Source organism: Heliangelus exortis, chromosome 12, assembly GCF_036169615.1.
Source record: "Heliangelus exortis chromosome 12, bHelExo1.hap1, whole genome shotgun sequence".
NCBI classification, from domain to species: domain Eukaryota; kingdom Metazoa; phylum Chordata; class Aves; order Apodiformes; family Trochilidae; genus Heliangelus; species Heliangelus exortis.
In genome coordinates, this window is record NC_092433.1 from 7683721 (window position 1) to 7700443 (window position 16723).

Genomic DNA, 16723 nt, shown 5'->3' on the forward strand with positions numbered 1-16723 from the left:
CAATCAGGAAGATCTGACTAAAATGTCAAAACAAACCTTTTGTGCTGTCTGCCAGCAAACACTTGGGTAGTGTACCAAACATCAGTCACTTTGTTACACTTCCCCAGTGTACTGAATCCCTAAAAAAAAAAAAATAATTAAGGATATTTAGTTACAAACCATGTTCTATATACTTAATGGTTTAAGGGAGAAAATATATATACATATATTAATATATAGAATACCTGTTCAATTTTATTACAGAAGTAAATGGAAAAAATAATCAATATTTGTACAATTACATGGTAATTGACACCCTTAAAATACTGCCAATCATGATAATTACTTAATACATAAAAGCTAGAATCAATCTCAATGACTAAAGCATATTTCATGAGTTTCCAGATTTTTTTTTATATGACAGAAAACACTAGTAAAGAACTGAACATAGCTATGTCTTCTGCAGTGAAATAAATTCACTAAACAAGTGTGTATATAAAATATAATCGTATTTGAACAGTGCCTGGTTTTGGAGGTTGGATGAAAGAAAATAGAGACTCAAAATTATAATGCTGTAGTAAGATATGCTTGTGTTTTCTCTACAATACCTCTACACTTTAGCTATAGTGTTTAAAAATGCATATATACTTTTATTATTCCTCAAAATATGTTTCAATGTTTACTTTGTAGAAAATACATGTTCCAAGCCCACCTTCCAGCTTTTCAGTGTTTATATTGCTGTCTCATTTGGTTGCAGACTGATTCTAATCAGGCACCTGGAAGGGATTTTGAGCTGCAGAAACAGCACAAATTCTGGTGTACAAAAATGTGGCCTTACATAAATTCAATATAATGCAATTTTACAAATATTGCTATTTTCTGCTGCTTTTGAAAGCACTGCTCATACTAAAGTAACTTGAACTGAAGTGTGTGTAGAAAGAAATATTTTTTTGTTACTTTTTTCTTAATCTCATTGTTCCCAGCCAGAGACCTCCAACTGTGTCAGCAGCATCTGCAGCAAGCTATTGCCATGGAAATGCTGGTGTTCTCACTTGCAGCACAGTTGCTGGTTCAAGCCATGCTGGCAGGTCTAGTAACTTCCAAATTCTTACATTAAACAGCTTTTACAGTTGGATGTTTTTAATAGATAATGTAATATTATCTGTACATTTATATTTATTTGCAAAATTTTTATCTGGGTAGTATTGGGAATAGTATTCAATTTGACACTGTATTATTTTGTTAAGTACAACTCTGGAATTATCAGTCTGTGTTTTGCTCCTCAGGGCATGTTAGGGTATCTTGCACCTCTTCTTGGTATTCCCTAGCAGACATGACTGCTAGAAGAACAATTCTAACAGGAATCTAATGTCAGCAACCAGATACTACACAGGAGAAACTAAACTTGATGCTAACAAAAGATTTATCTAGGGCAACATAGCTTTCAAATTACCTGAGCCATTTCCTTAGCTCTGCCTCAAAGGAATGGCATGAGAGACCCTCAAAGTTCTATAGCAGTGAGACCTAAAGTAATAAAGCATCTGTGGTCCCAGCAATGAAAACTTAAATATTTAGAAGGAGATAAACCTGCATACGTAAATATCTGTGAATGTTTAGAACTGCAAGTAAAGATGATGTATCAGAAGAACTGCTTGATTATCAAACTGCACAATGCAGCAATGTGTATCTGAACTCAAGACACATGCATTTTGGCATGGATATCTAAACTTGCTATTTCTTCTTATGTTTTAGAACTTTACATAATGGCAGAGCATAGCTCTGTGTGCATTCAGTAGTAAGTTACATAAGACTGTGACTAGTTAATCCTCTGCAGTTGTGTAATAACAGTTCCCATCTTGTATGCTTAGAGTGGAAACTCCTGCTGTAAATCTGCAAATGCAACAACTTCAATATTCTCTCTTTCCAAATTGCTTCCCCTCTCAACCACATAGGACTGTGAAAAGTCTCACCAGTAAATAGCACTCTGAGGATCTTAATACTTTGTATTCCAAAGGAAGCTAAGGTACCTACTGAATACCTCATCTCAGTAGCATAGGTGCTGCATAAAACCTGTTTGCCATACAACAGTACACCATGCACAGTTCATGCTTTACCCAAATACAGAGCTGCATCAGGTGGATTGCCTTACTCTAACAGCTAGTCAATTACCTATCACTTAAAATACCCTCTCTCTTCCCCTCAACCCAAAAGAATGCATCACATACATAGAAAGGGTTTACCTGTCTCCTTTTGGAATAGAGTTCATCTTCCATCTTCAGTATTTTTGTTTACTCGTTTTGCAGATATGCTAATGAATTAAGTTCTTTTCCTCAGCAGCAGGGCTTTCAACCACTGCCTTACAGCAAGCAGCACCAGGTATCTGCCTTAAACATCTGCAGTTGTCTCTCTAGCCAACATCTGACTCAGCAAGATTTTTACAATCTGCTGAAACGGTGTAGAATTCTTTTTTTTCTGGAAAAAAAAAGTTTCTTTTGTTTGCCACAAGTCCTGAGCAATCTTAGTCTACAAAAGCTTCTCCTTTATACTTAGCTGATGAGTCAAGGATTGTTTTGGAAAACTTAATAAATCCAAACAAATCAATGGATTTAATGTCATTCAGTGAGTTCACTTTCTATTAGTGTTTGCTTTTTCTCCGAAGAAATTAGTGCCTGAAAGTGAGGGACACAAAACAGACATGAAAGATCTCATATCTTGTTTTACACATCTTAGGATAGTAAAACAAAGATTTAAGTTTTACCTAAAATAGCATTGGTTCACTGAATAAATGACTTGCCTTCTAACTTGAGAAGATCTCTTCCTGGGACAGTCATATCTAACATTATGCAGTTATTTTGAGTAACCTTTAATTTTAAATCTACCTTGGTTGTAATTTGTTAGTAATGTCTGTAAGGCACTATTCAGAATATTTGCCAAGAAATGTGATTCTGGTATGTATTACTTTGGCCTGTGAATATAAAACTATATAAATGATTACACTTACTTAACCAGTCTTTACAGGATGTGGGGATTACTGACTAGTTCTCACATCAGTTAAAATCCTTCCTTTAAATGACAAGGCATACTACAGCTTTCAAACTGTAATCTCTTCCATTTCTCATGAATTGCACAGTGTGTAATGTGGCTTATGTGTACAGTGTCTTGGCATTTAGAAATAGCTTTTCTTAAAAAAATAATTATATCACAAAAGGTCATGTTTACTCCTGTAAGAAACTTAATCCAGCTGATTGAAAAAACCAAGCAGGTAAGGTAAGAGAATGACTCAAATTAATAGTTACTTTAATAGGTATGTTGTTTTGTGTGGTATTTATTTTGTTGGCATGTTCTGTAGGAGATGCCAACATGCTAATGAAAACCTAAGTAGGAAAAGATGTGAAAGGATGAGAACATTTGTTTACCTCTGTGTTTCCAAGGTCTTGGGCTTATATACAGGAACATTTTTTTCCTGAAGTGATGGGAGACCCTTAATTATATCTGCAGCTTTCTCTGCTATCATAATAGTTGGGGCATTCAAATTCCCACTGACAACACTGGGCATTATTGAAGCATCTACTACTCTCAGGTTTTCAACACCAATTACTCTTGTTTGGGGATCAACTACAGCAGTGTTATCTGAAATCTGACCCATTTTACAGGTACAGGAAGGATGATAAGCACTATCAGCCTTCTGCCTTATGAAAGCATCTATTTCTTTGTCTGACTGAATGTGATTTCCTGGTTGAATTTCAGGCCCACGAAATTTTTCAAAAGCTTTCTGAGCAAAGATCTCTCTGGTCAACTTGACACACTGGCGGAATTCCAAAATATCTCTTTCTGTATGGAGAGAAAATAAGAAAACTGTAAGTACACCCTTGATTTGGTAATACATGCAGAATGCATAACAGGAAAAAAAATTGGACTAGGGAAAATCCCTCAGTTATTGCTGAATGCCAGAATAAAGTAGAATATTTTTCAAAGTCACAGATACTGCACTGTGAACAAAGCTGTCACTTATATTGCACAGACCCAGAATGAACTAGGTGAGCTGTGAAGAACTGCTTTTTATTTTGCTATATCTACTGTGTAGCCAAGGACACTAGTCTTAGCAGAAAGAAGCAAGTAAGATCCATTGCTTCACAAGCAGAGGAGGGAATAAATTGAACAGCACGATGTAGCAAACACTTAAGAACCCTGACTGCATCCCAACAGGGAATTCTTTGAGTTTATGCAGTGCTTTGCACAATGGCCACTTGATACTGACTTTTATAAAGAAGAAATAATTAGCAATGCATCAACAAGTTGATGCTGAGTAGATGTGAAAATCTGCTACTGAAACCAGTGGAAATAATTGAGAGTTGAGCAAGGAGAGGCTGCACTTACCTGTGGACATGTAGTTAGGCTCAATGATAGGATGATCATTTGGGTCTGTACTCTTCAGCTTTAGCCAGCCCATGCTCGTGCTCCTCATGGGGCCCACGTGGACCTGCAACACCCACACTATACTCATTACATTATCCCACCAGAAATATATCTGAATTCAGTGGGTTTTTTTAAATATTTGGACAGTCTTTACAAATTAAGCAACCATAAAGGTTAAAGGGCGATAATGGGAAATGCTATTGCACATTTATCGATTTTGTATAATTTTTTGTAATTATGATATTATTCAAATACAATCAAGAAACATATATATTCACTGACAGATCCCCAACATTAGCACAGACTTTTGGATTTAGATCATAGTCTAAAATGGGGCTTGGATTTGTGCCAGTCAAAAAATGAGTGGCCTTATACATTCTGACTTAAAATTCTGTCTAAATTGCTGAGGAATAATCTTGGTTTAGTTTTGTTCAGCATCTAGCTGATGGCTAGTCCTATGGCACTGGAGTAGTGCAAATACCTAAATAGTTCAATGCTTTAATTCTTTCCCAAAGATAAAACATAACATATATTTGGTAGTAATATCAAATAACAAGCTCTTTCTCCTCAATGTAGGAAGTTAAGCCAGATCCTTTTATATTACAGTGAACAAAATATTTTTCAGTATGTAGCCAAATTATCAATGTCTATAATCAAGTGTAATCTTCCTTACTAATTGCTGCAGAACATTACTCAGCTATGTTCTTCAGCAACTCACCTGGTAAGCTTCCACTGTTGAAGCAACTCGACCATGATCAATCACCTGAGAAGGGAGAAAGTGGAACTGAATGTTGGGGTGAGGAACCCCTGGTTCGCTTCGGATAAAACCACCAGACTCTAAGTGGGCAGTGGCTCCCTCACCTAGAGAGTGTAAATTAGAGAGCAGATGACCTTAAGAGACCTCAGAAAAGAAAGAAATCCACTTCTTCTTAACCCTTTGTTTCATTACTGTGAGTAACATATATACAGTGGGAACTGCAAGGAATGCAAATGTTACGAACAGCTTGTAAGTTCAGCAATAAGCATCCCTTTCACCTGCTTTTTAATCTTTAGATAAACACAATTATGCCTAACTTTCAAAATTCCACTTATTTGAGAGTGGGACATCAGTTATCTCACGGTAACTGACAGACGTAGGGTGTAACTCCAGAGGCAGATTTGATCCCAGGATAATAACAGGTGTGGAAGACAATGACTGCAGCATCCTGACATTACTGCCCTGTACCTGCTCCATGGCATGCAGCAGAGTTATCCCATCAGCCACAGGCAGCAGGCAGAGCTATCCATGTTACCTGCTCTGAAGGGAAGAGCCTGCAATGCCCTTCATAGTATGCTGCTTTCACATCTGTTTAAAACCTTAACCCTGAATATTTACTAACGTGATGAAAAAGCCACATATACCTAGCTAGGTTATCAAATCCTGACATAATAATTCAGCAAGTTATGGAGACCTCAACTTTGGCAAAACTCTTAATGATTTTCAGGTTTACAGATTCTTTTTAAGGTAGAGTTTACCAACCAGGTTATTGTAAAATGCATGTGTCATTTTACCAAAAGTCACTTCTGATTTACATGCAAGCCTAAAGAGTTTTAATCAGAGCACAAACTAATTTTTTTGGGTCAATTATTCCAAAAACTTAATTCAGTTCAAGGATATGTTTTTATTGACATAAAATATATTTCAAATAGAATTTTTTCTTCATTTTTTGCAACAGCTTTTCACAGTAGCACTAAGATTTTTAAATGTAGGTTGTTCTTCTTTAAATTAGATATAAAAATGATATATTCAAATTAATGGATAAAAGGCTGTAATAATTGTAAATAAATCAATTATTGTGTTCTTTGTTTCATACCTGTAAACTTCCAAAGCCATTCTAGACCAATCCTCACCATATTAACTGGCTTTTGTGCACTATACAGAGTAATAGGTTTGGTGCACTTTTGTTGGACGTACACTTCTAAATGATCTTGAAGGTTCTGGCCCACTCCTGAAGGGAGAAAGGGGGGGGAGAGGGGGAGGGAAGAAGAAAAAAGGGAAAAAAATAAATTACCTCATGCAGAACAATTATAAAGATGTTTTGCAACCTCAAAACAACATAAATGGGAACTAAACCAACCTCTTACAAGGATAGTGATCACTAAGACCAAGACCATGAGTCATATCAGCCTTTTGTTCATGTCAGAATAAAGTTTTACATAAGCATACCATAACTAGAATGAAAATAGAAAGTTAAATAGCAGACATATCACCTCTTCTAAAAGTGCCAGATATGACTTCTAAATACAGTATTAGCTTTTCTAGAGAAAGAGTTCATTATTCCTTTTATCTTTGAATATATTTGGCAGTGACAGTTTATACAATCTACTCTGAATCAACACATTCAAAATTCTAAGTGGTAAATATGCTGCTTTACTTTAAAAATACTCAGTGGTATTTTTCAGAATGGCATTTTTTACTGTCAAATATAGTGATGAAAATGTTGGAATTTTTTGCTCAGTTTTACAATCATTGAATGGTTCCACTGATTTGTAACACTTCAATTCAGGCCATGCAAGGCAACTGAATTTCATGGATTCATTTTATTTGATTGTCTTTGAGCTGTATCCATAGGAAGATGTAAGGTTAAAATAAATAATAAAATTACCAGGAAGATGGCAAACAACAGGGATCCCCAGTTTTTTTAGATCATCTGCATTGCCAATCCCTGACAACATAAGCAGCTGCGGAGAATTTATGGCACCTCCACTTAAAATAACTTCTTTACTGGCAAATGCCTAAAAAGAAATGAGCACAAAAGTCCTAACATTATCAAGCCTGATCTGAATGCAAGAAACATGTCAAGAATTTCTGTTCAGATACACTGTTCTGACTGGACGCCCTTTCTTCACATTTTTCTCATTCTAAATGGCCAGAAGTTTCTGCAGAAATAAACAAGTTTTCACTTTGATCCCTTTTGTATTTATGCCCATGTTTACAATCCATTCAAACTGTGTGGAACAGTACCATGGCTGCCAATCAACTCCTGTGCTGCTTGCTAGGAAAAAAGTACCTATGACACTCAGATCAGGCAGCTGTGTCACTTCCATTTTCATTAATGGTTTACAAATTAAAACTGAAATATCTAAGGAGGATTCTGAGTTCAGAGACATTCTATCTAAAAAATTCTCAAGAGCTCATTTTCTTAGTTTGTCCAAGAGTAATGTTTAGTTTCTTAGCTCTCCTCAAAAGCCCTGCAGCCCCTGGAGTTCTACTTGGAAAACTCTGACTGCAGGCATATTTTTTCCCTGTTTTTCTGAGAGACTTCATCAACCAGTTTGAGTCTGAGCCCTGAGATGGTTGTGATATTCCAAACTATTCCTCTGCCTTGCACTCAGTTTTCTATGCTGGATAGTTCTTTCTTTAGATGAGACACTTAGGTTCTAAAGCAACATTAAAATAAGCTATTTTTTTTCCTGTAGTATGGTGAAATGTCAGCATATTTGTTTTTAGTTGTCTTGTCCTTTTTGAATGACGCCTCAGCTATATGGAATGATGGTGAATTAGATTGTTGCTAGTTAATAAGATCAAAGTGTAGTAAGAAGATAAATTTTGATAAATTCTTTCCACATTATTTATCTGGTATTGCCAACAGATAGCTAGTGCTGATATCTTTTGTTTGCCATTTTGCTCTGAGCAGTCATTAGTATGTTAAGATGAAGCATATTTGTGACTGTCGTATCAATAGATATGTATCAATAGATCTGTATTTTGTGTGTTATACAAATATAACTTGTTTATATTTTCTATGGTATACCCAGTGCTGATGCAGTTTGCTCCAGGTAGCATTTGAATAACGTGTATTCAGCCTATGCTCACTGTAGTCAGCACCAGTTATTCCTGGCCCCTACACAGCCTTTCATTGTGTTTAAAGCTAATATGCAAAGAAGAAAAACTGATCCTGAAACATTTTTGTGAGAGTTATTTAGTCTATGATACATTAAACACATTTTTACTCTTTCTCTAAGCATTTCAGCTTGATTATTAACTCAGAAATTCCAGGAATGTTCAGTCTACCTCCCCTTTTGTCAGAGGGCTTTCTGGAATCCTGGCAGCTCTCTGGGACCCCAGTATCTACTGAAACAACGAAGCCACTGCCTTGCTGAATACATTTTTAATCATGCTTGAATCAGGTTTTGGTGATCATTTAACTTTACTGATGACTGACATAAAAGCAATCCTATCTAGAACAGATAGTTAGAAAAAAAAAGCTTTCATATAATCAAGTCTTTCATCTTCATGTTCATTATGTAAAAAAAATTACTAGCTCTTCCATCCTCACAGGTATAAAATTTGCCAGAAAGTAAAAGCAGGTAAGTCCTGCAACTTTGATGTTGGGGGAAAAAAAAAAGGAAGGGAAATACTTTGAAGGTCTATTTTTTATATGCTATAAATATCTATCAATCACTATGTATAATTCATATATGTATTAATATGTATGAAAATTCATACCAATTAAATAATTTTGCAATTAAAGTGGTCCAGAATTCAGAAAATCTTTGATCATATGTAATTAGCTTTCCAAGACTTCCTTCAACAAAATTAATCTTGATAATTGCATGAGAACATCAACTAGAGGCATTGTTTTCACAGGCATTTAATAGCTCATAAAATCAAATTAATTTTCTGCAACTTTTGTTTTACATTCTTAAAATTATTATCATTATCAATCCACTTAGAAAACAACAGATTTGTTCTGTGCATTAGCAAATAAAAGGCCAGTCTGTTTTCATTGCATTTTAACTTACAGCAGGTGTTCAGTCATGGAACACTTATCAGTTGAGCCTTGTGCTCAAACCATCAAAATTTGTACTCTCTTCCCTTTAGGATGGTACTATTACAGTTCATTAGAATTGTTTGACTAAATATCTTAAGTTGCTAAGGTACAAATCCCTTTTAGGCAATTTCTTAGTTATATAATCCCTAATCCAGTGTAAAAGTAAAGAGTTAAGGGAAATGAGAAAGTTTCAAGTCTTAAAGAAGTCAATGGATTCAAATGTGCACAAAATTAAGTTTATCCACAGAGTTAAGTTGTATTGGCAGTTAAAGCTTCCTCCCACATCATCATATTTTCAGCTGAAGTTGTACTGAGACAAACAGACAAATTCATTCCACAAGTGACCATAAGGCATGTTTCATCACTATTCCAAAAGTCAATACATAATAGCAAAGTACAAGTGAATGACTCATTATCCATTGAGCCATTCAGATATGAGTATCTAGCTTTTACAGATTTTCCTATGCCAGAGTAGTGTTTTCAGAATTGTTTTTCAGGACTATTGGCATTTCAGCACACGAGTCAAACACTCTTGCATAACATCAAGCTTTGGCTTGCCTTGTCAGCACCAGGAGATGAAAATATAACACAGGTGTTAATCTCTAAGTCAACACAGCTGATATATAACAGGTATTTTTCAAAGTAAAGTGCCTCTTTTATTAAAAGTTTGCTTTAAAAAAAATATTTTGCTTTGACTCATAGTTTTCATAATGGAAAGTAAAAGAAACTCTTACCTTTTTCCTTTGCCCATTTTTCACATACTCAACACCAATGGATTTTGTTCCTTGAAACAAGATTTTTGTTACAAGTGTCTTCTCTGCAACTGACAAATTCGGGCGTGGTATGGCTGGGTGAAGGTAAGCACTGGCTGTGCTCCATCTTTTACCTAAAATGTATACTTATATTAAATATCAAAATAGTCATGCTCAGTTCTTTAAGAATTTGGCTGATAGTGATCAGGATGTTTTCACATGGAAAGCTTTCACAAAGTTTATAGAGTTCAAAGCAAATGTGATTTCATATAATTAAAATCTTTATTTTAACCTAACAAACTTCACAATGACATTCTGAAAACCTACTGTCCTTCCCAAATTTAACTATGAATCAAGACCTGCATGCCAATGCTATTTGCAGTTAAGTATACCTGAGGCTGATAGCAAGCTCCTGGGAAATGAACAGGGTGTACACACAGAATGCCCTGAATTAATGAACATTACCTATTCAGTAATCTAAACAACTAAATGGCATTCACTGCAGATTATTTGTCCATATTTCAAAATGCTTTCAGAAGTATCCCTGGTGGGTTGAAATACAAATTATTTAAGGACTCCCTTATGATTTACCTTGGTGCACAGTCATGTCCATCCAGCCAAATCCTTCTTGCTGGTAGCCATTCATATCATCTGTGAAGGGATACCCAGCTTGCTGGGTTGCCTCCAGGAATGCATGATGAAGAGGATGGTTTGTTTTCCCTCTTGACACATGCAGGGGTCCATTTCCACCTCTATACTGATCTGGACCCAGTTCATGTGTCTGGGCCTTCTTAAAATAGGGCAAGCAATGTTCATAGTCCCATCCTATAGCCCCTTCCCTGCTCCATCGATTATAATCTTCTGCATGCCCACGGATGTATACCATGGCATTGAGAGAAGATGAGCCACCCCACACTCTTCCACGGGGCCAGTACATAATTCTGTTATCCATATGCTTTTGTGATGTAGTGTGGTAATACCAGTTATATTTCTCATCACAGAGGTTGTAAGTTAGTGCAGCAGGCATATGAATCTTCCACAGCAGTCTTTTACTACCTAGAAGGGTATCTTTAGGGCCTGCTTCCAAAAGCAGTACAGTACTCAGAGGGTCTTCAGTCAGCCTGTTGGCTAATACACACCCCGCTGATCCAGCTCCAACAATGACATAATTATAGGAGTTTGCCTTTCCAGAACTAAGATGAGATGATGTATGTGCAGTTTTGAAGAGGTGTTCATTGATGCCAAATAGATTCTTCAATATGTGTGCTTTAAACAGAGTTCCTGGTTTTTTGTGCATCTGATTCATAGGACTGCCATATTTAACACCTTTCATTAAGTATGACATCTTTACCAATAGTATCACTCTTGCAGAATTTCTAGCAAAAATCCAGTGGATTAGCCTAGGAAAAAACAAACAAAAATCTTAATTAAGATGTAAGAATTAATGCAGTGCATGACCTCTAAAATGTCCTTCATTTTCAGGTAAAACTGGTACACTTTACTCATTCTCACTATCTAAAAGGTAAAAACAATACCAATAACCCAATAAACATGTCCTCTGAAACTTGCTCTCTTATTCTTTTAATGCAGCCTGTGCACCAGTTTTGGTGCACACTGTTTTGTATTATATGCAGCCTGATTTTTATTTGCTTCTTGTTCTCAAGATAGAAAAGAGCAGCACATTTTCAGGTATTGACTAAAACCATGAGGGACATAAATCTTTGCTTATCTTGTAGCCTTTATTCATCTGCCTCTAGGAGGTAAAAATTTAAGAAGCCAAATAATTTCATAAGCTTCTCTGTAAGTTTGTGGCAACCAGGGGTATTGCATAGCCAAGCCACAACAATGGAAATGATGAATAATACACATAGAATACAAGTGTAGGAGTGACTCATTTTCAGCTATCCCTAAGGTGAAAAAACTGCTGGGCTTTGAGTATGTCTCCTAACACAGGAAAGGAAAAACCTATTAATCTGTGGCTCTCTACCTTATTACTAAACACTTCCACAATCTCATGATCACTCAAATATATACTAAGTATGATATGTATGGGATGGAATACTTTGTTTGTTCTTTAGGGCACATGTGTGATCCACTCCTCCCCAAACGAGGGTCACAGGTGTGACTCCTTTGCTCCCTTTTGTTTCCAGAGCATGTTTTTCAGAACCAATCAATGGCAGACACTGACTGAAAAATGTGATGTTAATTTCAGCAAGTGAAGCTACTTAGACTTAATTGAAAAGTAAAATCAACAGAAAGAAACTTGGTCTCATCTGACTCAAACCAGGACAATCTAATACCACCAAATCCTTAGGCTGAGTAAACATGGCAATTTTTTAACCTTCAAAAAAGCCTGAGAGCCTCAGAAGCAAGATTCAGGTACAGGAACTAAATGCAAGATTTTCACTTTTGCTGTAAATCCCTCAGGTGTCAATGCTGCTGTCTAGTCTGAAGTGCATTTCTTACCCCTGAAACCACTCCCCTTGGTATAAACTATTAGTGAAAACTGATATATTTGGGCTGTAAAATGTATTTCTCCCTGGCTTGTGGCTACTATCTAAGAAGCTGACTTGGATTCTAGAGGCAGCAACTTATCCAGAGGCTGCTACACTGTAATGCTCTGCCCATCTGAAAGAGGTAAGAAAGCTTTCTCCTGGAAAAATATCAAATACTGTATTATTGAAAAAATACTGTATTTTTGTAAAATATCTGGGCTTTTGCACTAGAAGTAAATATGTATTAATGAATCACTGAAATAGGTTTTTCTGACTAAAAGGTGGAACTAAACTTTACTCTGGATATACAGAAAGGATGCAGTGGATTGGTCTGAGCCCAGAGCTGACCCAGCTGATTCTCACACAGCTAATGCAAAATTGATCCCAGCTGAAAGTGTGTGTGGGGGCCTGTCTGTTACAGGTGGATAATATTAAAGGATTCTTTCTTGGAAAAAAATGGGTTTGGCAAATTCCTGTGATACAGTAGACGAAGATGCAAAGGTAGAGAGTTTTCCCTTGTTTTATTTTGTTTTGTTTATGAGGGCTATAATACTGAAGCACTGATATTTAACCCTCAGAATCTGTGGGTCACAAGACTTTGTTTTAGGAACAGCAGATGGCTGATGGGGTTGGTAGAATATCAAGGCCTGGGCCTTGATAATCTGGGAAAGACGTTTTCTACCTATAATGTGAGGGTTTATTTTTCTGGTGGAGTTTCACCATGGTAAGTTGATTAACCTTACTGCTGAGGAAATAAGCCCTCAGGTTTTGGTTATACAGATGGTCATCACGTATTATTTAGATGTGCTGGGTAAATTGACCCAATTTAGTCAGTAGGGAGCTATAGTTTTATGGCCAGCTTGGTTAAAAATTGTAGCCACTTTGTCAAAACAGAATATATTGAAATGGAGACGTTTACACAACTATGGTTCTACAGGAATGCTTTGTACTTACCAACCTCTATAAGCTGTCTTTTGAGCTTTGCTGAATATTACTGTCTTTATCTGGGTTCTTGCATATCAGAACCTCTTTATGGACAGGTAGTCAGATGTTCCTTGGGAATCAGTGAACAGACCTGCAGAAATGCATATGGGAGCGACATAAAATATATTCAAATAAGCTCTTATTGCACTAGAGCTTCAAAATCTGAAACTCATTTTTATAAACTATGTATTTACAGATATTATTACTACTGAGCAGGGCCTATACACAGAAGTCTTAAAAGAGTGAGGAGAGCAGGAGCAAACTGGCAGGAAAATTCTGTTGCTACAGTTTAATAATATATCTAATTGCACACCAGGTAGCTAGAAATGGGCAACGGAGTTCTGAATTTTGGTGTTTGGGGCTCCTTGCATCATTGTAACCCATCTGCATCTCTGAATGCAGTATCAGGCTTGGATGAGAAATGTACCCTGAAGTAACCAAGGAGTATCTGAAACTTGGGGCTGCATGTGAAAACAGACTTCTCTAAGGGATAGTGAAGCTGTGAAAGGCAAAGAATATGTTACTTTACTGTTTTTAAAGGAAGGGTGAGACAAAAAGGAAAGATATGTAAGAGGTTGTGCAGAGCACCTAAGCATCTAAATTGGCTTGCCCTCTTTGAAAGAAAGCTAAGCAAAAGTGCTAGGATTCAGCCTAGGGACCTTATTCCTAGACTTCTAGATTGAAAAGGTTCACAGTCCACAATAAAGAGGAGGACAGGCATCCTGCATGCAGGGGTGGGAGATATATTGAAAAATGGACAGAAATTAAATGGTTTTGCAGGTGGACAAGGTGGTTAATCTAAGTTACAGGGAACTGGCCATCATTACTGTTAAGCAATCAGAGCTCTATCATTATTTGATAAAACTGGAAATAAGAGTTATCAAAAATAAGTTCCAAGACAGGTCACTCACTGTCTGGGCTAAAAGGTTGAATTATCAACCAAGAAAGCTAAGTCTAATGTTCCTTTAAGTAACTGAAATAGTATTTTGAATCAGTCCCAACACATATGTTTGTCAGATTTATAGTTAGATGTTATTTCAAGTTTATATTTGGTTTTTTTTTTGGTGGTTTTACATCAAACAGAGCAGGACTGACAAAGTAATATTTGATAGTTTTTATCTTGCAAAGAGCAAGTTGGGAGTCAAGTCAGTTATCAGTGCCCTGGTTGTAATACTCAAGTGATATTGAGAATTGGTGCATAGATGATTCACAAATTTCTGTGCCTTTAAGTTCTGAAGTGCAGAGGTCAAAAATCAAGCCATTGTGATTTAAGTCCAACACACCTAGCTGGATTGAATGGATTGAAACACTAGTTTCAATGCACAGTTCTCTTTGTCCTATTAATCCATATCCACCCTCATCTATGCATGGTACTCTTGTATGAGCACTCCCCTACACCAGTTCCTATAAACCATTCCCGAAACGAGTGAAGATGAACTTTAGTCCCTGTCCTATTCTGCCAGGGCCAAAACAAGAATATCATGTCTGGCAGATGTAAAAGATGACCCTCCCTTAGAGACATCCAACAGCATGGACAATACAGGGTGCAGCAGATCAATGGGATCTTTACTGGACATCCACCCTCCATCGCACTGCGCTGCCAAATTCTGCCAGGCCTGTGTAAGATGCAGGAGGCACAGCTGTTCAGGTAAAAGCACTTTTGTTGGTTGGTTGCTTTGGTTTTTTTTCTTTTTCTTTACCCCCCTGTGTGTACATAGTTTAAATTAATCTGCTTTGGGACTGTTTTGGACTAAATTTCTCTTCAGTCCCGGTAGTAAAAAATTCACTCACTTACAGAAACTTTGTAAGTTTCATTTCCATGGCTGACGCTGTTCAAGCCTACTTACCTCCCTCTTTCCTCTTGTCCGAACAAACCCATCGGCCGGCCCAGGCCGCCGGGCTGCTGTGACCCGCTGCGGGCTGCCCGCGATCCTGCTCTGCGGGCGCTGTGCGGCTCTTGCTCCACACAAAGGCCGGGGCTGGCTCCCGCCCAGCCGCACCGAGAAACGGGGCCACCCCGAGCCTCTCCGGGTCCCCTCGACAGGACGGGGCACCCCTGGCCGCCTGTTTCTCCTTCCCGGACGGGGTGGCCTGTGTCTCGCTCAGAGCTGATTCAGTGGGTGCTGCAGTCCCGTAGCTGCCTCGCTCTCCTCTCCCGTCCCTTCCTTCCCAGGAACCCCCCACTTGGAGCCTCCTGAACCCGTCTGCGGCCCCGCTGCCTCGCACACCCGAAACCCCGCGGCGCTGCCGTCTCAGCGAGGGGGCCGGGGAGGGTCCTGCGAGGCGCTGGGGCGGGGGGCGGGATACGGTGCCGGGACTCCTGCGTTCAGGAGTGGCTCCGGCAGGGGGGGAGGTCCGTGGGGGAGGCAGGGCAGGAATTTCCCCCAGGAATGCAGCCTCTGGCCTCCCTGAAAGATGTGCGAGAGCGACTTCGTGCTGTTTCGAAACCGCTCAGAGGGGCAGCGAGCCGAAGTTCACCGCTTCACCCGCCCCTCGGGAGCTTCCTGGCGGCTCTGTACCCCGCGGCCTCGCCGGCTGGAACAGGGCCCCGAGCTTTGCCCGCCGGCCTGCAGGAGTGGAAGCTGAGGAGACATCCTCGTCCCTTTAACTTTTTCCACCTGAAATGGGGTAGAAAAAAAGCATTTTTTTTCCTCAAAGCAAACATATTCGACATTGTTGTCACCTCGGGTGCGACGTCGTTCGTCGACGGAAGCGTTGGGAGCTGTGAGGGGGCGTGAGGTGGAGAGAGGAGCGGGGGGAAACACCGCGTCGCGAGGGGCCGTCGCGTGGGCAGTGCGGGTTCCCGTCCCCATCTCGGTCCCAGTGCGGGTTCTCGTGGCCCCGCCGCTGCTGGTCGGTGTGAGGTGGTGAGGACAGAGCTCAAGGGCTGCTGGAATCTGCAAGGCAAAATAATTGCTGCCCCGACCTCTGTGTGTGCCCAGAGCACATGGGTTTGGAAATGAGCAGCTGGTAAAACCAATTGTCCCGCTGTGCCAGTCTGTGTTAACGAACTTGTTACCTCAGCAGTAATGAGCAGTCGATTTTAGTGCTCATCACTGAACGTGCATTTAATAGTATTCCACTGGGCAGCCAAAAAGTACTAACAATCCTGCAGGGTCCTTGTATCTTGCCATGTAACTGACTTTTCTGTTGGCTTTGTTTTTAGTGCTTGTTCGTTGTAGGATAAACTGCATTAAAAGGTAGTGGTGGGGACTGGATCCCATAAAATTCCATGGGAAATGGCCAGGAGTCCATACTGAGTCAAGGGGACAGTGTTGCTGCT

The 16723-nt window shown here is 38.7% G+C and overlaps 1 protein-coding gene across 3 annotated transcripts; it reads right to left on the bottom strand.

Annotated features, from left to right (window-relative positions):
• Window positions 1-208: 208 nt before the first annotated feature.
• CHDH (choline dehydrogenase) lies at window positions 209-15906 on the bottom strand. 3 transcript variants are annotated; one of them, XM_071755829.1, is made up of 9 exons: window positions 15288-15906; window positions 13415-13531; window positions 10553-11361; window positions 9944-10095; window positions 7041-7170; window positions 6249-6383; window positions 5114-5256; window positions 4357-4459; window positions 209-3810 (listed from the first exon to the last, which is right to left on the bottom strand). In XM_071755829.1, the coding sequence occupies exons 3-9, from the start codon at window positions 11304-11306 to the stop codon at window positions 3392-3394; spliced, it is 1836 nt and encodes a 611-aa protein (XP_071611930.1). In that variant the 5' UTR covers window positions 11307-11361; window positions 13415-13531; window positions 15288-15906; the 3' UTR covers window positions 209-3391. The 3 variants fall into 3 exon arrangements, with proteins under 3 accessions (XP_071611930.1, XP_071611929.1, XP_071611928.1); XM_071755828.1 differs by having other exon boundaries at window positions 13411-13531; window positions 15288-15889; XM_071755827.1 differs by lacking the exon at window positions 13415-13531.
• Window positions 15907-16723: the final 817 nt, after the last annotated feature.

Excerpts from the sequence above, each read along its gene's own strand:
- CHDH (XM_071755827.1), bottom strand. The coding sequence starts at position 15,319 with ATGGGTTTGTTCGGACAAGAGGAAAGAGGGAG. Across the intron at positions 7,171-9,943 it reads AAAATGGGCAAAGGAAAAAG|GCATTTGCCAGTAAAGAAGT; the intron begins GTAAGAGTTTCT and ends ATTTCTTTTTAG. Across the intron at positions 5,257-6,248 it reads ATGGCTTTGGAAGTTTACAG|GTGAGGGAGCCACTGCCCAC; the intron begins GTATGAAACAAA and ends TACACTCTCTAG.